This window comes from Anolis sagrei, chromosome 4 (assembly GCF_037176765.1).
Source record: "Anolis sagrei isolate rAnoSag1 chromosome 4, rAnoSag1.mat, whole genome shotgun sequence".
Classification (NCBI taxonomy): Eukaryota; Metazoa; Chordata; class Lepidosauria; order Squamata; family Dactyloidae; genus Anolis; species Anolis sagrei.
In genome coordinates, this window is record NC_090024.1 from 35,662,113 (window position 1) to 35,690,094 (window position 27,982).

At 41.0% G+C, this 27,982-nt stretch overlaps 2 protein-coding genes across 5 annotated transcripts in view; one reads left to right on the forward strand and one right to left on the reverse strand.

Moving 5' to 3' along the window:
• The first annotated feature begins 633 nt into the window (after positions 1-633).
• On the forward strand, positions 634-27,880 carry C4H8orf88 (chromosome 4 C8orf88 homolog). 2 transcript variants are annotated; one of them, XM_067467369.1, is made up of 7 exons: positions 634-784; positions 9,948-10,043; positions 12,225-12,301; positions 13,140-13,224; positions 14,148-14,254; positions 15,086-15,178; positions 27,049-27,880. In XM_067467369.1, the coding sequence occupies exons 2-7, from the start codon at positions 9,974-9,976 to the stop codon at positions 27,070-27,072; spliced, it is 456 nt and encodes a 151-aa protein (XP_067323470.1). In that variant the 5' UTR covers positions 634-784; positions 9,948-9,973; the 3' UTR covers positions 27,073-27,880. The 2 variants fall into 2 exon arrangements, with proteins under 2 accessions (XP_067323470.1, XP_067323471.1); XM_067467370.1 differs by lacking the exon at positions 27,049-27,880 and having other exon boundaries at positions 15,086-15,202.
• The window catches only part of NECAB1 (N-terminal EF-hand calcium binding protein 1), a 65,226-nt gene continuing 54,048 nt past the window's right edge, over positions 16,805-27,982 (reverse strand). For 2 of the 3 annotated variants that reach the window (XM_067467368.1, XM_060775580.2), the window contains exons 10-13: positions 26,565-26,677; positions 23,271-23,345; positions 21,966-22,057; positions 16,805-17,226 (exon numbers count right to left, since the gene is read on the reverse strand). In XM_067467368.1, coding sequence (XP_067323469.1) covers positions 17,198-17,226; positions 21,966-22,057; positions 23,271-23,345; positions 26,565-26,677 — 309 coding nt within the window. In that variant the 3' untranslated portion in view covers positions 16,805-17,197. The remainder of the gene's footprint in view (positions 17,227-21,965; positions 22,058-23,270; positions 23,346-26,564; positions 26,678-27,982) is intronic. The other variant, XM_060775581.2, reaches the window with a different exon arrangement.

Sequence of the window (27,982 nt, forward strand, 5' to 3'; positions counted from 1 at the left end):
AAATATGTGAGAGGAAGCCACAGGGAGGAGGGAGCAAGCTTGTTTTCTGCTGCTCTGGAGACTAGGACGTGGAACAATGGCTTCAAACTACAAGAGAGGAGATTCCATCTGAACATGAGGAAGAACTTCCTGACTGTGAGAGCCGTTCAGCAGTGGAACTCTCTGCCCGGGAGTGTGGTGGAGGCTCCTTCTTTGGAAGCTTTTAAACAGGGGCTGGATGGCCATCTGTCAGGGGTGATTTGAATGCAATATTCCTGCTTCTTGGCAGAATGGGGTTGGACTGGATGGCCCATGAGGTCTCTTCCAACTCTTTGCTTCTATGATCATTCCGTAGCATTGGGCCAGGAGATTTAAAGTGATGTCAAATGCATTCATTCTGCACTGTTAGTTCCCCAATGCTGGCCTTCCAAGGCATTTTGGACTTCAGCTCCCAGAATCCCTGATCATTAGCCAAGTCAGCGGAGGCTTCTGGGAGTTGAAGTCCAAAGGAGGGGTGGGACATTACTTCCGCATTGGCCCCTCGGCGCGTGCCGTTAGCTCCTCCCCTTTTCCTCACAGAAACACAACAATGGGCAAGTAGGGAGGGAGGGGGGATACCGGCGCGTGTCCCGCGTCAACGTCCGCCGGGCCACGCCCCCAGCACGCGGCCAAGGGAAACCGTTGGCCTCGCGCCACAGCGACTTCCGGCTTCAGTTGCATCCGTTTCCCTCCTTCGCAGAAGGTGTGAAGGCGTGAAGCCTTGGGAGCAGGCATTGCGCTCTGCGGGTCGGAGGATGAGGGAATGGTGAGCGGGCTTGTGCTACTGAATACTGGGGAAGGGAGCGAAGGGTGCTGGTCTTCTGTGGGAGGTGTAGTTTGCTAAAGCACTCTGGCAGAGAAAAACCTTTTGAAACTACAACTCCCAGGATTCCATAGCCTTGAGCCATAGCGCTGTCAAACTGCATCACTTCTACAGTGTAGAGCAGACAGGGGCTGACTTCGGTCCTCCAGGTGTTTTGGACTCCAACTTCCACAATTCCTAACGGCCTCAGGCCCCTAACAGCTTAAGAGGCTGGGGGGGGGGGAGGGGAAGGAAGGGGCCTGAGGCTGTTAAGCTGTCGGGAATTGTGGGAGTTGGAGTCCAAAACACCTGGAGGGCTCAAGTTTGCCCATGCCAGGTGTATTGATTTATTGTCTTTATATACCCCTTTTGGTGCAATGAGTTAAAACCCTGTGCCAGCAGGACTGCTGACCAAAATGTTGGTGGTTTGAATCTGATGGTATAACATTAGAAAATGTGGACCATTTCCGCTACCTTGGCAGCCACCTCTCCACCAAAGTCAACATCGACGCCGAAATACAACACGGCCTGAGCTCTGCAAGTGCAGCATTTTCCAGAATGAAGCAGAGAGTGTTTGAGGACCGGGACATCCGTAGGGAGACCAAGTTGCTTGTCTATAAAGCTATTGTCCTCCCAACCCTGCTATATGCCTGTGAGACGTGGACTGTCTACAGATGTCACATGCAACTTCTGGAACGATTCCATCAGCGCTGTCTCCGGAAAATCCTGCAAATCTCCTGGGAAGACAAGCGGACAAACGTCAGTGTGCTGGAAGAAGCAAAGATCACCAGCATTGAAGCGATGGTCCTCCAACATCAACTCCGCTGGGCCAGCCACGTTGTCCGGATGCTGACCACCGTCTCCCAAAGCAGTTGCTCTACTCCGAACTTAAGAACGGAAAACGGAACGTTGGTGGACAGGAAAAGAGATTTAAAGATGGGCTCAAAGCCAACCTTAAAAACTCTGGCATAGACACTGAGAACTGGGGAGCCCTGGCCCTTGAGCGCTCCAGCTGGAGGACAGCTGTGACCAGCAGTGCTGCAGAATTTGAGGAGGCACGAGTGGAGGGTGAAAGAGAGAAACGTGCCAGGAGGAAGGCGTGTCAAGCCAACCCCGACCGGGACCGCCTGCCACCTGGAAACCAATGCCCTCACTGCGGAAGAAGATGCAGAGCAAGAATAGGGCTCCACAGCCACATACGGACCCACAAGGAAATCCATAACAGAAGACCATCTTACTCGTCCAACGAGGGATCGCCTAAGTAAGTAAGTAAGTAAGGTTTGAATCCGGTGAGCCGAGTGAGCTCCCATCTGTCAGCTCCAGCTTCTCATGCAGGAACATGAGAGAAGCCTCCCACAGAATGGTAAATCATCCAGGCATTTGCTGGGCAACATCCTTGCAGATGATGATGATGATGATAATAATAATAAAAACTTTATTTGTACCCCCTACCATCTCTGAACTGTTTAAAATCTTAAAAGATGATGCTGTCAAGGTGATGCATGCCATATGGCAGCAAATATGGAAAACACAAGAATGGCCATCAGACTGGAAAAAAATCAACTTGTATCCCCATACCAAAAAAGGGAAATGCAAAAGACTGCTCAAACTTCCGTACAGTGGCCCTTATTTCTCATGCCAGTAAGGTAATGCTCAAGATCCTGCAAGGAAGACTCCAGCAATACATGGAGCGAGAGTTGCCAGATGTTCAAGCTGGGTTCAGAAAAGGCAGAGGAACCAGAGACCAGATTGCCAATATCCGCTGGATAATGGAGAAAGGCAGGGAGTTTCAGAAAAACATCTACTTCTGCTTCATTGACTATTCTAAAGCCTTTGACTGTGTGGATCATAATAAATTGTGGCAAGTTCTTGGTGGGATGGGCATACCAAGCCACCTTGTCTCTCTCCTGAGGAATCTGTACAAGGACCAAGTAGCAACAGTCAGAACTGACCACGGAACAACAGACTGGTTCAAGATTGGGAAAGGCGTACGGCAAGGCTGCATACTCTCACCCAACCTTTTTAACTTGTATGCAGAACACATCATGCAATGTGTGGGGCTTGATGAATGCAAAGCTGGGGTGAAAATTGCTGGAAGAAACATTAACAACCTCAGATATGCAGATGACACCACTCTGATGGCCGAAAGCGAGGAGGAGCTGAGGAGCCTTCTAATCAAGGTGAAAGGAGAAAGCGCAAAAACTGGGTTGCAGCTAAACATCAAAAAAACCAAGATTATGGCAACAAGAATGATTGACAACTGGGAAATAGAGGGAGAAAACGTGGAAGTAGTGACAGACTTTGTATTTCTAGGTGCAAAGATCACTACAGATGCAGACTGTGGCCAGGAAATCAGAAGACGCTTACTTCTTAGTAGGAGAGCAATGTCCAGTCTCGATAAAATAGTAAAGAGTAGAGACATCAGACTGGCAACAAAGATCCGCTTAGTCAAAGCCATGGTATTCCCTGTAGTAACCTACGGATGTGAGAGCTGGACCTTAGGGAAGGCTGAGCGAAGGAAGATAGATTCTTTTGAACTGTGGTGCTGGAGGAAAGTTCTGAGAGTGCCTTGGACTGCGAGAAGATCCAACCAGTCCATCCTCCAAGAAATAAAGCCCGACTGCTCACTGGAGGGAAGGATACTAGAGACAAAGTTGAAGTATTTTGGCCGCATCATGAGGAGACAGCAAAGCCTAAAGAAGGCAATTATGCTGGGGAAAGTGGAAGGTAAAAGGAAGAGGGGCCGACCAAGGGCAAGATGGATGGATGGCATCCTTGAAGTGACTGGACTGACCTTGAAGGAGCTGGGGGTGGTGACGGCCGACAGGGAGCTCTGGCGAGGGCTGGTCCATGAGGTCATGAAGAGTCGGAGACGACTGAACGAATGAACAACAACAACCATCTCCCCAAGGGACTTGGTGCGGCTTACATGAGGCTGAGCCCACAATACAACAGTAAAAAATAACAACAGTAATACAAAACAATAAATAAAACTCATAAGCAGAAAATAAGCAATAAACTTTAACAATAACACAACGATGTTTAAAAACCTATGGCTGGGCCAAATGTAATTATTAAAATTTTAAAAGTAATGGGTTGTAGGTTTTTCAGGCTATATGGCCATGGTCTAGAGGCATTCTCTCCTGACGTTTCGCCTGCATCTATGCCTTACACTAGGACTTTTTAAGTGAGGGCCTGGTTCACAATTCTTCAGATTGTTGGGGGGGGGGGGCGAACTATAGTTTGGGAAAAAAATGAACTGATTCTTATACACATTGCACATACCTTATCTATAATGCAAAAAAATAAAAATAAATGAAAACCAACACAATATTTTAAATGAAGAACAATTCACCAACATTAACTTACCCATCTTTCAATGGGAACTGTGGGCCTACTTTTGGATGATGAAATAATCAAGTTAATTAGGGTTGTTGTGTGCCTTCAAGTAATTTCAGACTTAGGGCAAACCTAAATCTAAAATCTAGGGCAGGGGCCAGATAAATGACCTTGGAGGGCCGCATCCGACCCACAGACCTTAGTTTGGGGACCCCTGCCTTACACATATAAAACAGCACATGTCAAATTAACCACATATAAAAAATATATCAAAACCTATAAAATTATAAATAACAATCACAAACACAACATAAAACATTTAAGTCTTGCATCGATCTCGAAGTTATCTTAACTATTTCCATATTTCAATCCTGTCATTCACCGAATGCCTTCTTGAACAACCAGGTCTTCAGTTGTTTCCTAAATGCTAGGAAGGAGGGGACCGATCTAATCTCAATGGGGAGGGAGTTCCACAGCCGAGAGGCCACCACCAAGAAGGCTCTCTTTCTCTTGTCCTTTCCAATGCACATGTGAAAGCAGCAGGAACAAGAGCAGGACTTCCCTGGCAGATCTTCATGTTCTTGCTGGCTCATAAAGGGAGATGCATTCAGACATGTAAGTTGGACCAGAACCATTTAGAGCTTTATAGGCTAAAGCCCTCTGGTGGTACAGTGGGTTAAACCGCTGAGCTGCTGAACTTGCTGACCAAAAGATCGGTGGCTTGAATCCGGGGAGCAGGGTGAGCTCCTGCTGTTAGGCCCAGCTTCTGCCAAACTAGCAGTTCGAAAACATGCAAATGTGAGTAGATCAATGGGTTCTGCTTCTTTGGGAAGGTAATGGCACTCCATGCAGTTATGCTGGCGACATGACCTAGGAGGTGTATATGGACAACGCCGCTTCTTCAGCTTAGAAATCGAGATGAGCACCTTCCCCCTAGAGTCGGTCACGACTAGATGTAGGAGCCCCCGGTGGTGCAGTGGGTTAAAGCCCTGTGCTGGCAGGACTGAAGACCGACAGGTCGCAGGTTCGAATCCCGGGAGAGGCGGATGAGCTCCCTCTACCGGCTCCAGCTCCTCATGCGGGGACAAGAGAGAAGCCTCCCACAAGGATGACAAAACATCAGAAATCATCTGGGTGTCCCCTGGGCAACGTCCTTGCAGACGTCCAATTCTCTCACAACAGGAGTGGTTGTTTCTGACACGACCAAAAAAACAAACAAACCAAAAAACGACTAGATGTAATGTCAAGGAAAACTTTTGCCTTTACTTTAGGCCAGTGGTTCTCAACCTTCCTAATGCCGTGACCCCTTAGTACAGGTCCTCATGTTGTGGTGACCCCCAACCATAATATTATTTTCGTTGCTACTTCACAACTGTAATTTTGCTACTGTTATAAATGGTAATCTAAATATCTGATATGCAGGATGTATTTTCAGTCACTGGACCAAACTTGGCACAAATACCCAATATTCCCAAATTTGAATACTGGTGAGGTTGGGGGTGATTGATTTTGTCATTTGGTAATGCTGGAGTTGCTGGGATTTATAGTTCACCTAAAATCAAAGAGCCTTCTGAACTCCATCAATGATGGAATGGAATCAAACTGGGCACACAGAATTCCCATGACCAAGAGAAAATACTGAGAAGGTCTGGTGGACATTGACCTTGAGTTTTTTGGAGTTGTAGTTCACCTACATCCAGAGAACACTGTGGACTCAAGCAATGATGGATCTGGATCAAACTTGGCAGAAATACTCAATATGCCCAAATGTGAACACTGGTAGAGTTTGGAGAAAATAGATCTTGCCATTTGGGAGTTGTAATTGTTGGGATTTATAGTTCACCCACAATAAAATAGCATTCTGAACCCCACTGATAGAATTGGACCAAACTTTCCACACAGAACCCCCATGACCAACAGAAATACTATGTTTTCTGATGGTCTTTGGTGACCCCTCTGAAACCCCCTCGCGACCCCCATGGGGGTCCCGAACCCCAGGTTGAGAAACACTGCTTTAGGCTAAAGCCAGCACTTTGAATTGTGTACGGTAGCAGACTGGCCGGCAGTGGAGCTGACGTAGCAGGGGAGTGTAGACACATCATCATGTCTAGGATTGGCAGAAATATTTCCTCCTTTGAACTTGCTCTCCCACACTCTGTGTTTGAGAACAAATGTTCATGTTAAAGAGAATTAAAGCTTTCTGGTTTTAAGTGCATTTTGGAGGTGCTGAAGGATTTTAAATAGGATTTTTATCCATCATGTTTCTAATAGTAATAATAATAATAATAATAATAATACTGGAGCAAACCATTAGAACAAATGCAGTTAAGGCCAGGATTGAAAAATCAGCTGATGACCCAAAATGCAAACTGTGCAAGGAAGCTGATGAAACCATGGATCATATCCTCAGTTGTTCCAAGAAAATTGCACAGACGGACTACAAATAAAGGCACAACTCTGTGGCCCAAATGATTCACTGGAACTTATGTCCCAAGTACCACTTACTAGCAGTAATAGAATCGGTGGGATCATAAGCCTGCAAAGGTAGTGGAAAATGAACATGCAAAAATACGGTGGGCCTTTCAAATCCAGACTGACAAAGTTTTGGAACACAATACACCAGGCATCACAATTGTGGAAAAGAAAAAAGTTTGGATTATTGATGTTGCCATACCAGGTGACAGTCACATTGAGGAAAAGCAACAGGAAAAACTCAGCCGTTATCAGGACCTCAAATTCGAACTGCAAAGACTCTGGCATAAACCAGTACAGGTTGTCCCAGTGGTAATTGGCACGCGGAGTGCTGTGCCAAAAGTTCTTATCCGGAATTTGGAAACAATGAACATTGACAAAATCACGACCTGTCAACCGCAAAAGGCCACCTTACGTGGATCTACACGCATCATTTGAAAATACATCATACGGTGCTAGATGCTTGGGAAGTGTTTGACTTGTGATTTTGTGATACGAAATCCCGCATATAGATCTCATTTGCTGTGACATACTGTGTTTTTGTGTCAGTAAAATAATAATAATTTTATTTCTTACTCGCCTCTCCTCATGGCTCGAGGTGGGTTAGAAAACAAAATACATAAACACAGCAAAAACACTACAAATGTACCTCCATAAAAGTTAACATACTAACACATATCTCTATGAAATACATATCAAAACAGACAAAACAAAGATTAAACAAAGGACATGGACTAAAATTCATGTTTAAAGTCTTTCTGGGTAGTACTGCCAGAAGAGATAGGTCTTCACTTCTGTCTTAAATTCCAACAGCTGATTTAGCTGTCGAAGCTCTACCAGCAGGTTGTTCCACAGCCTTGGGGCAGCCGATGAAAACGTTCTGTGGGTGGTGGTTGCCAGTCAGGTTCTGGCTGGTTGGAAAAGGTGCCCCCAGAAATGTGTGGGACGAGTTGTATAGGAGAAGGTGATCCTTTAGGTAACCTGGACCCAAACCATGTAGGGCTTTAAAGGTCAAAACCATATAGCAACAACCCTGTAATAGGGTTGCCATTGGTCAGAAACAATTTGAAAGTACACAACAACAAAAAATCTGACTTGAAGGCACACAAAAACATAATAAATATAGGAATAAATTTTGTGTAATAAAATGGTTATTGTAACGGATGTTAGAAAGAATGCCTTGATCAATTGCTTCGTTAGGTTTCTGGGCATTTTTTATAAGGTGGTGGACAAGAGAATAGATTTTGATAGAATATCAGAAGGAACCTCTTGACAGTAAGAGCATTTCAGCATCACAATCAACTGCCTCTGTAAGTGGTGGACTATGCCTTCCCTGGACGTTTTCGAAAAACAACTGGGGACATTATATCTTGAGATCTTGCAGAGGATTGGATTAGAAGACAGACTAGAATGCCCCTTTCAACTCTGATTCCATGATTTTTATTATTATATTTATTTATGCCCTGCTTTATCTGCCCAAAGGGGACTCAAAGTGGCTTGACATAAAAGTGTTAATCTACAATTTAAAATATACATTGAAACAGAATTAAACACAAAAAGTGCTAAAAATTCACAGTTAAAATTGTGTGTATTCAAATCATTTCCAGCTTAAGGCAACCTTAAAGATGTTCTTGACAAGATTTATGTAGTGGGGTTTTGCTAATTTCCTCTGAGGGCGTAAAAGTGAAACTTGCCTGAGGTCATCCAGTGAGTTCCCACAACAGAGTCCATTACATTACATGAAAAATGTGTCTTGTTAAGGGTTTGGGGAAAGTACAGTCAAATTCAATGGCTGTATCTAAACAAAAGGTGTGAGTAACAAGACTTTTGAGGCATATATGCTGCTGATCTGTTTCTTGATTGACAACTTGTCAGTTTCTAGATCCAGTTCAAAATGCTGCTTATATGGGTTTGTCTGATAATATCTGAAATGCTGTACTCCCTATGCGAATCTGCTTGCATTTTGAGACCCTCAAGGGATGGTTTTGGGGGAGGCGTCCATTACCATTCCAGGCACTTTTAGTGAGGTCCCTTGAGTAGACCTTCTTAATGTCTGATTTGGAGGTAGGAAATCCCTCCCAGAGGAGGCTAGGCTGCCCTATTTCTATTCTCTTTCCACTGCAGCCAAAGTTCACTTTTGACTGTTGACAGTTGTTTCATAAAGGCCTTTTAATGTGAGATGCTGTACTTATTATTCTTGCTTATATGTCTTAAACTTTTTAAAATTGTTTTAAATTAGTGCTTCATATAGACAGGGGCAAGCATGAATGTGAAGAAAGAGACTTTATGGGACTTCCTTTTATTATAAACTGAGTTTTAGTAATATTTCATTTTGTCTTGTGCTGTGAGCTGCTTTGGATCTCAATATGAGGGTATAAAATAAGTAATAGTTTAGGAAGAGGTGTTATGTGATAATTATTGGTAATTTATAGGACCTGAGGATTCATTATATAATTAACAAATTACACAATACCAATAATGCACATTGATTTGAACAAGAAGTTAATAAAATTATTAATCATGAAGCATTTATACTCTGTATTTAATGCCTGTGTGTCTTAAAAGAAGAGACACTGTCAGAAAATGAGTTGTACAAGAAACTGTGAAATAGTTTATTGGAGCAGTCCCCAAGTTACTGATTGTAAGCCTGATGTTTGTAACTTGGGGACTGTCTGTACTTTAAAAACATTTTTCTTAATACTTTTGAGTTTTGTAATTATTACATGTATATTTTGTTTCTCAGTTCTTGTGGGTTTTTTCGGGCTATATGGCCATGTTCTAGAGGCATTTCTCCTGACGTTTCGCCTGCATCTATGGCAAGCATCATCAGAGGTCTGTTGGAATTAGGACAACTGGGTTTATATATCTGTGGAATGGCTGGGGTGGGGCAAGGAGCTCTTCCCTGCTGCAATTAGGTGTGAGTGTTTGGCTAATCACCTTCATTAGCATTTGAAGGCCTGCTTGAGCCTGGGAAAGCCTGTAGCTGGGAGGTGTTAATCTGTGCCTGGTTTCTTCCTCTCTATTGTTTAGCTGTTATAATTTTAGAGTTTTTTAATACTGGGAGCCAGATTTTGTTCATTTTCATGGTCTCTTCCTTTCTGTTGAAATTGTCCACATGCTTGTGGATTTCAATGGCTTCTCTGTGTAGTCTGACATGGTGGTTGTTGGTGTGGTCCAGCATTTCTGTGTTTTCAAATAATATGCTGTGTCCAGGCTGGTTCATCAGGTGCTCTGCTATGGCTGACTTCTCTGGTTGAAGAAGTCTGCAGTGCCTTTCATATATTTTCATATATATTTTGTTTGTTTGTCTTTACAGCATGGCATTCCAAAGTGTTTTAAAAAATGGAAACAAAAAGAATGATTGGTAAACCACTTCAGCCAGCAAGACCTGTGCGACATCTCACTCCTTATGGTAACCTGTGCGACATCTCACTCCTTATGGTTTTTCAGTGAACAAAATATAATACCTTTGTTACTACCAGCAAACCGCTACATAATTTGTCCCTAAGTATAGTAATTTCAACAGATTTTTTAAAACTAGTTACAGAATGAACCCCATATCCATGGGATCATTACCATGGTCTCACCTAAATTTCTAAGTTTTCTAGAACATTGCTTCTTAAACCCTTAGTTCTGTGTTGGGGTCATAAAAGTGGATAAAGTACCAAGTTTCTGAACACCACCATTTACACAAACCTGTTAGCAACAACATGCAGTGTTTATAGTGGACTCTGCAGAAAATGGTTCAGCTGCACTTCACAATATTAAAAAGCAACTTTCTTAGCTAGTCTTGCAAATTTGTATTTGTTTACAGTAAAAAAAAAAATCTTGCTCGAAAAATTCAGTAAAAATTTCTCAGGTGAAAAGCGGTTGCAAGCATAAAAGTCTTAAGAAACTCTTTTTTAGAACACTTCAGGAAAGCACCTTTTAAAACTCCTTAAGGTAGTGGAAGACAGGCATGTAGCCGGGGGGGGGGGGGGGGGGGCTTGGGGGGCTTCAGCCCCCCCCCCCCCGAAATTCTCATGGTGGTTCATGAAAAGGCCTTACTGGTGCATTACTTAAACTGTTATGTTTATTCATATCATGATCTGATCACCATACTCAATATATCCCATATGCATGGGGGTATTGGGGTAATGATACAAAAGGTTTGCTCAGACTCAGCCCCCCCCAAAACTCAGCCCCCCGACCCCCCCTGAAAAAAATTCAGCCCCCCCCTCCCCCGAAACGAAATCCTGGCTACGGGCCTGGTGGAAGATTCTTTCTTATCTCTCCTTTTTTTTCCAAAACAGGCTCCAGATATAGACTTACAAAATAAGAGATTCCACTTAGAAAGATTAGAAACATAAAGAATTTTCTGAGCATAAGAGCTGTAAGACACTTGACTTGGAAGTTGTAGATTCTCCTCCTTTGACAGCTTTTAAACAAAACTGAACTGGGTGCTGTCTTTAGTAGAAAAAATAAATAAAATGTATAGATATAGGATAGGTGAAAAGAAACATGTGAAAAGAAACTAGGAGTCTTAGTTGACCACAAACTGAATATGAATTGTCAGTGTGATATTGTCAGGGATTCAAATCAGCATGAAATCCCCCGTTGTATAGCAGAAGGGACTCTTCGCTCCTGTTAGGGAGCCAAACACCTTATTGCAGTGAACTTGTCTTCTCAGGAACAAAAACAGTATTCGGACACAAAGCTGTTTGTTCCAACTGGAAGGCTTGTCTTAAGTTACAGTAATAGTACAAATACTAACACAGTATTTCAATATGCACAAACTCTTTATTCCCCTCTCCTTCATTGGACTTAGTCTGCTCAGCAGAACACTTTTGAACTTACACAAGGTTTTTTTGCTCCAATAATATATCAGAGGCACAGTCCAATGTTAAATCGGCTTCAGGTACGGTCTGCATTGTGAACACAACATTATCCCAACTCTCATCTGGAGAAGAAAGTAAAATAAATGATTTATGCGTCTCCGTGAAAGTCATCTGACTGTCATCCAACTCCATAAAAAACTACAACTGTTCTGATACACTTCAACCCCTTTTAAACTTCAATTTATAAAGTTGTCATGTCAAAATACTTTTGATACCGGTAGTCTTTGTCTGGTAAACATTACGCAGACACTCCCAACTATCTCTTGCTGTCATTGCATTCCTGAGAGAAGCCAGCTGAATGTTTTCCACCTAAACATTAGGGAAAACTTCTTGACGGCAAGAAAGGTATGGTGATGTCTCCTTCTCTGGAAATTTTTAAATGGAGATTGGATGAACATCGGTCAGGAGTAATTTGAATATGCATTCCTGTGTGCCAGAGGTTTGGACTGGATGGCCTTGTGGTCTCTTCCAACTCTATGATTTTATGAAAGGTTGGATGACCATCCCCAAAGAGCTTTTACGTGTTCCTTTGTGGTGGGCACTAGAAATAGATGATCTTGGCAATCTCTTCTAGCTCTGTGATTCTACAATTTGTTAAGAGATCCAGGGCCAAAAAGTATGTTACATTAACATATAATGGGATACCTACAACTTAAAAAACATAGTAATGCTATTATAGATGTTACTGATTTATTTCTATTGCATTCTATCCATAGTATCGCCAACCAATTTCAGCTTCCAGGCGAAGATTTCATGCAGTACTCCTGTACATTCACCTAATGAAATTGGCTCAGTAAGTTTACTATAATATACCAAATAAATAGTAAGTTTACTATAATATACCAAATAAATAGTAAGTTTACTATAATATACCAAATAAATAGATTTCAATTGTTGCAATTGAACTGGAGCTTGCTGTATAACTGCCATGTAATGCCAGCTATGGTTTAATGCTATGAATATCAACAATTCTGAAGTTGACCAGAGTTTTATTTGAACAAGGACAAAATAATCTTCCTTAAGCATTCATAACTTTGAGACAGGTATTATAGCAAGGAAAGGGGACTAAACTACTATGAAAGCAGTTTTATATTGATTACAAATTTTCATAAACACTTAAAAAAACCTAGCTTCTTATTGAAGTTGAAAATGGGCTGAGGGAAGATTGGCAAGACAGGTGCCAAGTGGTGTCATTAGCTACCAAAGTGCTTGAGAGATGGCTACAGCATTGCTGCAGACGTTTTTGAAGGGTATGGATTTATGTGTGCCTATTTCAGTCTGCATTTTGGACGAAATTTTGGACGATTTTGGACAAAATTTGCTTTGGCCTGATTTTGGGCGAAATTTGCTTTGGTCACTGTGATAAATAATTTCAACAGGAGAGAGATAAGGATTATTGCCTAGCTGCTTTTTAATTTTTTATGCCATTGACTGTGGCATTCTCCTAAACCACCGGCTCCATGAAATTAGAGTAGAAGTCACCGACTTAATGATTAGGATCTTGTGTGTAAATTTGGTTTTTCAGACTGATATGGATAATTGTGTCTCAGCCTGTAGAAAATTTCTGTATATTTCCAAATTCCCCAATAAAATTCTAAATTTCTGTAAAATGTTATATATTTTTAATTTAGATATGTAAATCCAACCAACTACTGGTTTTAAATGAAAGTCTGATTCCGCACGTATCAGAACAGCACAAACCTGAAGTTACAAAAGGTAAACATTGTATATACACAATCAGTGAAAAATACAATAAAACTATGGGATGCACTTTATATGTCTTAATCTGTTAATATTCTATATGTTTTATGACTATGTTTTAAGTGACATTGAATCTTGCCGGAGTTGTAAGCCACCATGACTCCCCCTAAGGAGGTGAGAAAAGCAGGCTATAAATGAAGCAAATAATAATAATGGGGAAAATGTGAAATTATACAATAATACCAAGTACTGTTTTATTTGAGACAACGACTGATGTGTAGCTAGATGTCATGAGTAGCTTCAGAGAAGTCTAAAACCAGTTTACAACCTAATCAATCTTGTTTTTAAATTTTCAGATATTTGACAGACTAAAACGGTGACCTATTAATATTGCAAAACTCATTCCAAAGACAGACTTCACTGCAAGATATTTTAGTTACTAGGATAGAAAAACTGTATCAGTCACATGGTCTTTCCTATTCCTTCCATAGGACCATTGATATTATAACACAGTCTGCTTTTGGTATTGTCAGATATTAAGACTACGACATAAAGGTTATCCCATCACCTCCATAAGTTAAAAATGGCTACATTTAAGTATCAATTAATAAACTTTCAAATCCCATAATGTAGAACTCAGGGCTCTTCCAGACAGGCCCTATATTCCAGGATCTGATCCCAGGTTTTCTGATTTAAACTGGATTATATGAGTCTGCATTGCCAGATAATCTGGGATAAATGGAAAACCTGGGATTAGATCCTGATGTATAAGGCCTCTTTGGAAGGGCCCTCAGATTTACTTACTTTGATAACATTTACAGTTTTAAAAACACGTCTTTGTTTTGGCGATGTAAAAATAATAAATAACATATTTATCTTTAATTTCTTGTTTGCCCAAATGCCTCTCAACTAAACATTTCTTAATTTTGTGTTGGCAGAAAGAATAACCTATAGTAGAGATTACCTTTTGAAACTTTCAGAAGTTTCACTTGCTCAAAAGAAACCAGAATTTCTGCCTGATCATCCTATTGTACTTGAAAAACCAGTAAGTATTTATTTTACAAATTAAGTTTTGAATGGATTTCAGTGCCACTTTAGCGTGGAGCTCATTCCTAGAATTCATTGCCAAATAATGCTTTTGCAAAAACACATTCTTAATCTCTTAGACTATTAAAACATTTCCCTGGGACGCGGTGGATGAAGGATCAGTGAGAAAAAATTGGCTAGGGGTAACTGATGTGAAGAGAGCTCTAGCGTCCATAAGCAGTCACAAGGTACACACACTACATTGAAGTTGGGATAGACTGTTGCTTGTGTATGTTTGAGCAACTCAAGATTATTGTAATCAGCATGCCCCACCCCAATGCCATTGAAATGTGTTGTATTGTGTCCCATCATCAACTAGTCAGAATAAAGGCTAGGTTCCGGAGGGGTCATGAAAGTTATTTAATGCATCTTGAAGGGATCAGGTTGGAAGAAGCTGTTCTAAATTACCCATATTTACTGAAGTGTAATGCACTATAGAATGTAATGTGCACTTCAATTTTGAAAGTGTACATTACAAACATTTTGAAGGTTCACATTGCCCTTGAATGTAATGTGCCCAACAACGGAGGTGTAGCATGTTGGAGAGGCAGACAGCTTGAATTAGAGCATCTGTGAAGCCATGCCGTCTGTCAGATCAGGATTGTGCTCAGTTCCCATCTGGCGTCATTCATGAGGCTTTCAAAACTGGGTGAGGGTGAAGGCCTTGTGAATGGGGGCAGTTGGGAACCTCATGGTACTGAGCCTGGGTAGGGGGTGGGCGATGGAGGGCAAGGGCAACCTGGGAGGCAGGATCCATAACTAAATCACCTGCTGGGCACTCCTTCTCCAGGTGCCATTGAGCCCCAAGACTGCTGCCGCCACCTGGAATAGCCTCCCCGTCCAGCCTCTGGCGTTCCAGTTTCCACCAGGCCTTTTCACACAGGTGGGTTTATGTACACAATTCTAACACACCATTGAATATAGTATGCATGTTGCTTTTGGCAATGTGATTTAGCCAAAAAAGGTGAATATTAGACTCTAGGAAATATGGTATTTTTCATGAAAGTGTGTGTGTGTGTGTGTGTGTGTGTGTTTTCAGCCCTTGGGAGAACACCCTTCATTTGCAGCATTTATTATGCCAACAAAAGGTATTGAATGACATGTTTAAATTTCTTGTAGTTCAGTATTTTTTATCGAAACTCCGTAAATTCTATTACGCTCCTGAAAACATTTAGAGTAAATTTGATCAGAAATATTTGAATAGGATTTTGGAGTAATGAGGCAAGGCTTAAAATTTCTTTAAGTTCAAAGCACAGTCGGTTGAGGGAAGTATTTTAGATTACTGAGATACACATCCTGCCTCACCCCAGCAGTAAGGTTTTTTTCTTGTTGGTACAGAACATTATTTGATTATATACTGAGAAGTTCTTCAGAACTGCTTTTATTATGTTGGTTGTTCAAGTTACTTTGATTTTCCTGATTCTATATTCCTGTACAGCAGGGGGGTTGGACTAGATGGCCCTTGTAGTCTCTTCCAACTCTATGATTTATGAGTTATCTGCTCAGAATTGAGTCAGGATCCATTATAAAATATTTCACTGTCCACCTTGATTAGCATTTAATGGCTTGGAAGTGCCTGGGGGGAAAGGCACTGCAGACTACTTCAACCAGAGAAGTCAGCCATAGCAGAGCACCTGATGAGTGAACCTGGACACAGCATATTATTTGAGAACACAGAAATGCTGGACCACTCTCACAACCACCATGTCAGACTACAAAGAGAAGCCATTGAAATCCATAAGCATGTGAACAATTTCAACAGAAAGGAAGAAACCATGAAAATGAACAAAATCTGGCTACCAGTATTAAAAAACTCAAAAATTACAACAGCAAAACAACAGAGAGTAAATAATCAGGCACATCAAATCACTCTCAACAAAAGATTCCCCCCAGGCACTTCCAAGCCATTAAATGCTGATCAAGGTGAACAGTTGAAACATTCACACCTAGCTCCAGCAGGCAAAAGTCCTTTGTCCCACCCTTGTCATTCCACAGATATATAAACCCATTTTCCTACTTCCAACAGACCTCACTACCTCTGAGGATGCTTGCCATAGATGCAGGCGAAACATCAGGAGAAAATGCCTCTAGAACATGGCCATACAGCCCGGAAAAACCTACAACAACCCAGAGTATGTTTAGCTTGGAGAAGAGAAGGTTAAGAGGGGACACGATAAGCATGATTAAATATTTGAAAGGTTGTTATATTGAGGAGGGGGGCAGGCTTGTTCTCTGCTCTTTAGAGACTAGGACACAAGGAGCAAAGGGTCCCAATTGCTGGAAAAGAAATTCCACCTAAACATTTGGAAGAACTTCCTGATGGTAAGAGCTATTAGACGGTGAAATATGCTGTCTCTGAGTGTGATTGACTTCCTCTGATGGTTTTTAAACAGAGGCTGGATAGCTGCCTGTTGGGACTGATTTAAAGTTCAAATCATACAATGAAGTAGCAGAAGCTGAATGTTGTTATCAGCTCCTTATTAATATATATGAAAACAATCACAAATCATTTGTTTGCAAATTTTATGTATCATTTCCATATACGTGGTGAGGCTGACGGTACTGTACATCAAATTATTAAGCCAAGGCAGCAGTGACTATTATAAGCAGTATTGTTATGTTATCCTACTTGATTTCTAAAAATTCACAAAATACATTACAAATAGTTAACACCTATAATAAAAAATAAATAAAACCAAAAGACAGTCATATGAAACAAAAGACCAGTTCACACCATTCCTGAAAGCAGCTGTGAGAATTTGTACAGTTTAGCTCTGTTCTTAAATGGGAGCCTGCGTCCATGAAGTAAAGCTTGTCATCTATTAACTTTATTGATTTTACAGTGATTCTGTTAGTGTTGTTTTAGTTATGTACAGATTATAAGGTAATTGTAATGAAGCTTCTAGTTGTTATTCAAGACCCACCAGGAAGCTAGAAAAAGAAAATAATAGATGGTTAGAAAATCATGTTCTTTTAGTAAAATATTTATCTGTAAGTTAAGATTTCTTGCTGCTGCTTAGAACATAACAGCTTTGCAGTATGCAGCTTATTCTTTTCTTTAACATCTAAGCACTGACTTAGAGGACCTTATATCTCTGTCCTCCCTTTTTACACTGTTTGAATTAGGGTTACAATGCTTCCCAGTCCCAGTGGCAACAAAGAGATGCAACTTTTGTTTCTGTGAGCAACCCCTAAAATTTCACATTACTTAAATTTGTACTTGCTCCTTGCAAGTCTCCTCATCATGAGTGTTTTTGTGTTGTAAAGCAAATACGTTCTTTTTGGTTGTAATTTGTATTTTGCACTTTTAGGGAGACTGTCATTGTATTGCTATGCAATGCAGTTATTTTGTATATCTTGATTTTTGTCTGCGCAGTAATATTCCCCCTTTAGAGAGTTATTTGTGAATGTGGTTTACATGTTTAGTCTAAAATGCAGTATTTGTCTAAAACACAGTATTTTCATAGGTATAGGTAAAGGACTCAGAATGCATAGGAGTTCATATATATGCTGTGAGTGCATACCTGCTAGTAGACCCCAGAAAGCAAAATTGTCCCCTGGAATTTGTCCATACCACCCCATTTGGTCTGAATGGAATTGTTGTTGTTGTTCATTCGTTCAGTCGTCTCCAACTCTTCGTGACCTCATGGACCAGCCCACGCCAGAGCTCCCTGTCGGCCGTTACCACCCTCAGCTCCCTCAAGGTCAGTCCAGTCACTTCAAGGATGCCATCCATCCATCTTGCCCTTGGTCGGCCCCTCTTCCTTTTGCCTTCCACTTTCCCCAGCATAATTGTCTTCTCTAGGCTTTCCTGTCTCCTCATGATGTGGCCAAAGTACTTCAACTTTGTCTCTAGTATCTTTCCCTCCAGTGAGCAGTCGGGCTTTATTTCCTGGAGGATGGACTGGTTGGATCTTCTCGCAGTCCAAGGCACTCTCAGCACTTTCCTCCAACACCACAGCTCAAAAGCATCGATCTTCCTTCGCTCAGCCTTCCCTAAGGTCCAGCTCTCACATCCGTAGGTGACTACAGGGAAGACCATGGCTTTGACTAGGCGGATCTTTGTTGCCAGTCTGATGTCTCTACTCTTTACTATTTTATCGAGATTGGACATTGCTCTCCTCCCAAGAAGTAAGCGTCTTCTGATTTCCTGGCTACAGTCTGCATCTGCAGTAATCTTTGCACCTAGAAATACAAAGTCTGTCACGGCCTCTACGGTTTCTCCCTCTATTTTCCAGTTGTCAATCATTCTTGTTGCCATAATCTTGGTTTTTTTGACGTTTAGCTGCAACCCAGCTTTTGCGCTTTCTTCTTTCACCTTGATTAGAAGGCTCCTCAGCTCCTCCTCGCTTTCGGCCATCAGAGAGGTGTCATCTGCATATCTGAGGTTGTTAATGTTTCTTCCAGCAATTTTCACCCCAGCTTTGCATTCCTCAAGCCCCGCACATCGCATGATGTGTTCTGCATACAAGTTAAAAAGGTTGGGTGAGAGGATGCAGCCTTGCCGTACGCCTTTCCCAATCTTGAACCAGTCTGTTGTTCCATGGTCAGTTCTGACTGTTGCTACTTGGTCCTTGTACAGATTCCTCAGGAGAGAGACAAGGTGCCTTGGGATGCCCATCCCACCAAGAACTTGCCACAATTTATTATGATCCACACAGTCAAAGGCTTTAGAATAGTCAATGAAGCAGAAGTAGATGTTTTTCTGAAACTCCCTGCCTTTCTCCATTATCCAGCGGATATTGGCAATTTGGTCTCTTGTTCCTCTACCTTTTCTAAACCCAGCTTGAACATCTGGCAACTCTCGCTCCATGTATTGCTGGAGTCTTCCTTGCAGGATCTTGAGCATTACCTTACTGGCATGAGAAATAAGGGCCACTGTACGGAAGTTGGAGCAGTCTTTCGCATTTCCCTTTTTTGGTATGGGGATATAAGTTGATTTTTTCCAGTCTGATGGCCATTCTTGTGTTTTCCATATTTGCTGGCAAATGGCATGCATCACCTTGACAGCATCATCTTTTAAGATTTTAAACAGTTCAGCTGGGATCCCGTCGTCTCCTGCTGCCTTGTTGTTAGCAATGCTTCTTAAGGCCCATTCAACCTCACTCCTCAGGATGTCTGGTTCTAATTCATTCACCACACCGTCAAAACTATCCTCAATATTATTATCCTTCCTATACAGATCTTCTGTATAGTCTCGCCACCTTCTCTTGATCTCTTCAGCTTCTGTTAGGTCCCTGCCATCTTTGTCTCTTATCATACCAATTTTTGCCTGAAATTTGCCTCCAATGTTTCTAATTTTCTGGAAGAGGTCTCTTGTCCTTCCTATTCTGTTGTCTTCTTCCACTTCCATGCATTGCTTATTTAAAAATAGTTCCTTATCTCTTCTGGCTAACCTCTGGAATTGCGCATTTAACTGGGCATATCTCCCCTTATCCCTGTTTCCTTTTGCTTTCCTCCTTTCTTGGGCTACTTCCAGTGTCTCAGCAGACAACCATTTTGCCTTCTTGGTTTTCTTTTTCTTTGGGACGTACTTTGTTGCCGCCTCCTGAACAATGTCTCGGACTTCTGTCCATAGTTCTTCTGGGACTCTGTTTACTAAATCTAGTCCTTCAAATCTGTTCTTCACTTCCACTGTATATTCGCTAGGAATGTTAGTGAGATCATATCTAACTGGTCTGTGTATTTTCCCTGATCTCTTTAGTTTTATTCTAAATTGGGCAATAAGAAGTTCGTGATCTGAGCTACAGTCAGCCCCAGGTCTTGTTTTCACCGACTGGATGGATGTCCGCCACCTTTGGCTGCAAAGGATGTAGTCAATCTGATTTCGGTGTTGACCGTCTGGTGAGGTCCATGTGTAAAGCCGTCTTTTAGGTTGTTGGAAGAGAGTATTCGTTATACACAGCGAGTTTTCCTGGCAAAATTCTATCAGCCTGCGTCCCGCTTCATTTTGTTCTCCCAGACCATGCTTGCCTGTGATCCCTGTTGTCATTTGACTTCCCACCTTGGCATTCCAGTCTCCTGTAATGAAAATAATGTCTCCTTTTTGGTGTATTATCCAGTAGTTCCTGCAGATCCTCATAGAACTGATCTACTTCTGCTTCTTCAGCAGCTGTGGTTGGGGCGTATATTTGGATCACTGTAATGTTGAAAGGTTTTCCTTGCACTCGAATTGAGATCATTCTGTCATTTTTTGGGTTGTATCCAAGCACCGCTTTAGCGAATTTCTTATTAATTATGAAGGCTACTCCATTTCTTCGATGTTCCTCTTGTTCGCAGTAGTAGATCTGGTGGTCATCTGATGTGAAGTGGCCCATTCCAGTCCATTTCAGTTCGCTGACCCCCAGAATGTCTATCTTTAGTCTTGACATCTCACCAATAACAACATCCAATTTGCCCTGGCTCATAGATCTTACATTCCAGGTTTCTATGGTGTGTTGATCTTTAGAGCATCGGATTCGTCGTTCGCCTCCAGTACCGTCGGCCGCTAGCCTTCCTTTCGGCTTTGAGCTAGCTGCGTCATCACATCTGGGGCTAGTTGAACTTATCCACTGCTCCTCCCCAGTAGCATTTTGGCCATCTTCCGACCTGGGAGTCCCATCTTCCAATGGCATACCGACATATCTCTGGTTGTACTGGTCCATTTAGTTTTCTTGGCAAGGATACTGGAGTGGTTTGCCATTGCCTTCCCCAGGGATCACGCTTGGTCTGACCTCTCTGCCACAACCGTCCCGTCTTGGGTGTCCCTTCACGGTTTCGCTCATGACATCATTGAGGTGCTCAAGCTCCAGCGCCCCGACAAGGCGGTGATCCTTTGCTGGAGGAATGGAATTGTATTCATGTTATATTCAGAGCCCATAGCATTCTATTTTTGGGACACTCCAGACATGCATTGTCATGGATGCCATTCTTGGTGCCATCATACTTTATGGATGTGTTTTTGGGTATGTGTAGAGATTTCAAGAGCATTTGTAAATATATGAGATGGATAAAGCTGTATGCTCAGCAGTGGCATGCAGCTATATCCAATATAGGTCCTCCGTTGGTTCCTATATTTCAGGGTCCTATGAAGGAACTCAGAGACAGCCCAGAGGTTATCTGTCACTGGTTTCCAGATATAAGAATAAAGCTGAGCACTTCTCTACCGCTCCCTTTGCTCTCTACAAGCCAGAGAATGCTCATGAGTGATGTGCCTTTCAATCCAGGATCTTGTCCTGTACATCCAATTTTAGGATAGAATCAGTGTTTTGGGGGCTGTGTTTGAATGGGGGAGAGGATACAGTTTGCATGATTCCTACCCATGTGTTAAATTATAAAACCAATTGTAGTTAATAAACATATTATTGTCAAGTGGTTGTAGAGGCAGACATGCATATATTTGCTATTTACAATAGATAGTGCTGTAGTCAGGTCCAGTAAAGTTTATATGCAAGGAAACATGTCTTATGGAATTTTACTGGAAGTAAACTAAATTGTCTTAGTTTTAAATGAGCTTGCATAGGCCAGGGTTGCAGCTTTAGTTGTAATGGACAGTCAAACTGACTAAAAAGAAGAAATTACTTAATGGGGTGCTTTGTTGCTCTCCTTAGAATAAAATACAGGTGTAATGGGAAGACTGAAGAGAGATAAAGAAAAGAGTTTTTGTTTACGTAAAATTCAAATATTATTACCAGGCACTAGCATTGTTGTTATGTGCTCTGGAGTTTCTAAGCAATCCACATTACTCCTTTGGAATGTCTTGCTGTAATTTGTCTGCAGATGTCTGTAGAAATAAATATTACATTTAGACATTTACAGCACATTTCCCTTTCTGTATCAGTCCACACTTCAAAATAAAATATGCCAGTAAACCATATTGATTTACAAGTTTCCAGTGTATTTGTTATATTAGTTTGTTGGACAACTGCATTGACAGTGATTAATAGCTGAGTCTATGCTTACAACTTCTCACAAACTTTCAGTTCAAAAGTACACAGCATTACCTGTTGGATAACTAAGCATAGCTCAAGAAGAATGGTTATGAAGATAATGCTCTCTTTGGAGGTCATATGATTTGTCTTACTAAGGCTTCTTACTAAGTAGTAAAACGTCAATTGGTGGTCCCCAAATTTCTCATTTCTTTGATAATTGGAAATTTAGTAAAGAGAAAAATGTTTCTCTTCTGGAATATTTTCATACTATGTTAGAGTCATTTTCAGATGTATCACATACTTCATTGTGTTCAGACCTATTAGAACTGACAACATTCTTTCACCTCTTTCTTACATGCTTCTGCCTATTCTATTAATATGCCGATTCAAGTATTCCAAATAACATTTCAAGGTTAAACATAGCCAGAGTAGAAACTCTAGAAAACTATATTTGGAAATTACTTTTCTGTTTAGCATTACAGACTTTTAACTAATAAACTACTATAGAAAACTGGCACAGAATAAACAACTTATGTGTTTAAAATGCACCTTTCCCTACAGAACTAGATGATACAAATACTGAATCTTTTTGGAAAATTAAGTTTCACTTCTAGGTCTAGATCTAATGTTGGCAGTATGGTTGCACAAAATTGTGCAAGGCCTGCATATATTCCAATCTTCAACAAGGAGAATCCAATTCTTTCTTGGGCAGGTGGTTCTCACAATTTGCCCACGTTACAACCGAGTTAGGTGCCACAATGAGCACAGTTGCATGCTGTTTGGGCATCTGACCACAGCTGCTCCCAGCTCTAAGCCAATATGACCACTAATTAGCCCACAATACCCAGATGGATTTGTGGCTAGTCAGATTTATTATTTCAGGATAGATAGCTTTCTTGAACTATCTCTCTGGGCGCAGGACTTTGTCAGTCCTCAGTAACAATACTAGCTGCATTTTTTTTCTTGCTCTGCCAGGATTACATAGGATCTTGGCCTTTAAAACAACAAATTCAAATCTGACATTTTCAAAAACAGTCATCAAAATGGGCACAGCTATTTGAATACCTGTTCCAGGCATTGTCATCCCAGAATTCATAAACAACGAAGTGGGATCCACTGGAAAGTTTCTGAATGGAAACACTAGAAGGGGGGTGAGGGGCAGAGAGAGAGAGAGAGAGAGAACAGAATTAATTTGATGGATATTAATTAATATGATGGCAACCCAACCAGAGTGAAGAAGTGATTGGCTCAAGTGATTCAGACACAATGGGAAATCTGTCTGTTATGAAAACAAGTGATAGTAAGGCAGGCTCCCCTTCCTTTCTCATGCCCACAAAATGGAAAGTGATTTTGAAAGACACCACAATTCCCAAGAATTACAGGAAACCTGTTTAAAACCAAGAGACGTCTGCGAGACTAAAACTCAACAGCTGTTTCATAGCAGGAAATTGTGGTTTCTGTGCTTCACACAAATGGTGTAGTGCCAACACAGAGCCACCAGCTGGAATAGAGAGAATAGTCTTAGTTGGGGGCCCTGGCCTTTCCTCTTATGATTCTACCAAAATGTAGAAATCATTGAACAGTACACAATTTAAAGAGGCAGACCTTCCATGTGGTCATTTTCATTAGAAAGAAATGAATTTGGTAAGAAGTATTAATTATTGCACCAATTATGATTGGTGCAAAGATGAATCCAGACAGTTTGAATTATGTCCATCATCAGCCAGCCAGAGATGGGGGATCTCATCTCATGGGATCTCAGTCCCTTCTACCACATCATTCCCTGCTTTGCTCCAAATAAAGCTAAATCCAGAGCTTTCTACCTCTTTTTTCTTGTCCTACTCAGCAGCCATTTTCACCAATGGATCCTCAGCTGACTGGAAAGATTTGCAATTGAGCATCTAATTGAACTGGAAAGCAGATCTTCAGCAGTGGAATGCTGTCAAATTTTACTTTGTTCAGGGGAAAATAATTATGATAAATGTACAAATTGTCAAATCTAGAAGCACCAGCAGGTGGCACCATGTACATGTGGAATGCAGCATGTCAGGCAAAGGAGTAATATCAACAGATTATTTTACAAATATTTTTGTCCACTAATTCATTTTTCCTAACAAAACCATTGTTTTATTGTAAGTATCTCTTCATTTTTTTCCATTTCTATGCTTTCATTTCCTCTATGTTGATAAAAGTTCTCAGATACTACATTGTTATATTAGCAGCTAAGGCAATTTCACCTGAACCCTCATATATAAAAATAAAATGAGCAATCTGTATAGAAAATGTTTAGTAAGTAGACTAATTATTCTGAAGAGGAGAGGAACACCAGGTTTTCTCACTGGCCACACAGTTTATCTTAAATTAGATTCTCCAGTCACACGCTGAAGCACACACAATATAGTTACTGTATTTACAATTACTTTTTAGAGACACTAGTTTCTTCATTTGAGAGCACCTTCATAAAATTGATAGTATGAACTAACATCAAGGTGGCTTATAATGCATTAGCTTATTTGGCTCTTATCTCTCTGTATGTCTGTGTTAATTGTTTCATCATTCTGCTGCCAGTGCATGTGGCAGTTGAACGTTGGAATTTGATCTTCTTCACAAATATTTGTACAGACAAATCTGTTCCTCAGCATGTAGTCCTTAATGGCTAAATGTGATTCCCGAGATTGTAGAGATCACTCAAGCACAGCCTGGGAGTTCTCGGAGGCAGAGAAAGCCAAGCGCAAATAACACCCTGCCTTTTTTTTTTCCAGCTTACATAAAACACATACTTTTCTGCTTTTCAATGACAACATCGATTACAAAAATAAATGATCAAAATACCACAGAGAGGCACATTAAAAAGAGCCAAAAAAGTATTGCCCTGCAATAGGAAAGGAAGGGGCATTTAAATAAATTCTCCTTAGTTCTAGCAGCCACCACAGGAATCAACTGCACGTGAATAACAAAAGTGGTGCTCTCAAAATTCTTCAAGGTAAAGGTAAAGATTTTCCCCTGACATTGTCCAGTCATGTCCAACTCTGGGCCTTGGTGCTCATCTCTTTCTCAGGCAAAGAGCTGGTATTGTCCATAGACACCTCCAAGGTCATGTGGCCGGCATGACTGCATGAAGCACCTTTACTTTCCCGGGGAACGGTACCTATTGATGTACTCACATTTACATGCTTACAAACTGTTAGGTTGGCAGAAGCTGGGGTTAACAGCGGGAGCTCATGCTGCTCCCTGGATTTGAACCTGCAACCTTTCTGACAGCAAGTTCAGCTCAGTGCTTTAACCCACTGCACCACTGGGGGCTCCCAAAATTATTTAGCAAACTAATTTATTTGACTTTCACTCCTTGGAAATTTACAGAATATTTACTCAGAAGTAGCTTGAAATATGTGCAGAGAAGCTTACAAGTATACATCTGGATATCCTTGTACAGACTGAACTGCATTATATGGTTCTCTACTGACCATATAATGCAATTCAAACTGCATTATTATTTGGCAGTGTAGAACCAGCCTCACTTAATGAAATACATACAATGGGGATTATAAGTATACCTCACTTAGCAAAGCAAAACATGGAAAGGAATAGGTTCTTATACCACAAAAAAAGAGGAAGTCAACATGTTTCAAGAAACTGAATCCAGAATTAACCTCAAGCACATTTGAAATGAAATCAGGTGAGATAAGCCTTCCATGAGTAAAAAACATTTTGAATCTTCCTGAAATGCATCCAGAGATTACTGTTTGTCCCACCACCCTCTGCTGTTACTATTTTCACTGTGGTGGCTAAATATAGATCGCTGATATATTAACATATTAGGGTTGCCCAGTAAGGCAGTTTTACCTGCTCCCCCCTTTTCTGTGTCTTGCTGTTTCTCACATGTTCAGTAAGGGATTTTGGAGCATCTTGCAGCAGGCTAGAGAGCAACCCTGCCCTACTGCTGCAATCCCAACACTCAAAATGTTTTTTCTCTAATCCTCAACCATATTTTCAATGCCAGTGGTGCTAAAAACAAAACAACAGGGAAGAAAAGGAGACTACATAATATTAAAATAAGTTATAAAGAGGAGCTTATTTGGCAGTCTTTATTAACTGATGGAAGCCTCCATTTCCTACTGTGTTATGGATTGCTGCTTCCATCTGCCATTTAGCTTACTGTGGGTTGTGCTGTATTTATTTGTAATTTAAATCCTACTGAAACTGAAGAGAGAAACTTTTAAGACTACTAGATTGGGCTACATCTCGGTTATAATATCAAGAGTGTTTATAGAATCCATTCATTCATAACTTTTGGTGCCTATCCAGAATGGTGATCTAAATAGTTTAAACCTAAGAGAGGAATAAATGTATGGTACTCACTGCAGACATCCATCTTGAGAAGAGGCAATATCTACATACTGCTTCAGAGCAAATCGGAACTTCTCTAGTTCTTCTGTTATTACTGACATCTGGCGCTGAACAATCATGATGTGCTGACAAAAGCAATAGAGTAATGTAATCAGTAAACATGCACTGTATGCCTGCTACACAAGTGTTTTGGCTGCTATATCATACAATCACAGAATTGGGTTGTAGGTTTTTTGGGCTATATGGCCATGTTCTGGAAGTATTCTCTCCTGACATTTCGTCTGCATCTATGGCAAGCATCCTCAGAGGATGCTTGCCATAGATGCAGGCGAGACGTCAGGAGAGAATGCTTCTAGAACATGGCCATATAGCCCGAAAAACCTACAACAACCCAGTGATTCCAGCCATGAAAGCCTTCAACAATACATTAATCACAGAATTGTATAGTTGAAAGGGAGACCCAAGAGATGCCTTGTCTCACTTTGTGCAACTGCAGGAGTCTACAGCTGAAACATCCTGAGAGGCGCCTATCCAAACTCCCGTGGAAGAGAGGTCATCACCATCTGATATAATATCAAACAACCTTTACCATCTTCAAGTAATTTTTCCTATATGTTAAATTTGGAATCTTCTTTTTTATAATCGGAATTGGATCATAACGTTTGGAACAAAAGGAAATAGATTTTCTATATCTACCATTCAACAGCCCTGCAAATATTTGAACACAGCTAGTGTATTGGGTATTACACTTCTCTAGACTAGACACACCCAATTCACTCTACTGCGGTTCACAAAATGTTTTCTATACTATTTGTCATTTTAACCATAGTACTCAATCTTCATTAAAGGAATGCACAGAACTGGACACCGTACTCCAAGTTATATATGGCCAAATAGAATAGGATGGTGTTATTTTCTTGATCTGGACATCATATATATCTGAACAGGATGTAATCAAGGCACGAGTCACTAAAACCCAGATACATTCACAGTTTATGCCCTAGCTTTAACTGCAAATGCACTTCTGACCACAGTCAAAATCTAGTCACCAAGACTCAGTTCTGATTTCAGGAGAATGTCTAAATTGCAAACCTGAGATTTCAGGAGTGTAACGTCATTCAGGCCGAATCTCTATTTCCCAATCTTCCTTGCAACTGACCAAGAGGACCGGTGTCTTGTCTCTAGTACATTTCCATTTGTTTACCTTCATCCAAACCTTTTTTTGACAATCAATCAATTACCAACAAATATAGTTCTCTCTCTATGTGCTATTTTGGCTTTTGCAGATTTGATTATTCATGGATTTGATTAAAAATGTCTCAAGGAATCCTCCCATGTAACTCTACTTATACTATGATCAACTTCCTCCAATCATACTAGAGGATACAGAGACTTCTTTCTAGGAATCTCTAGGTCCTCCAATATGATTC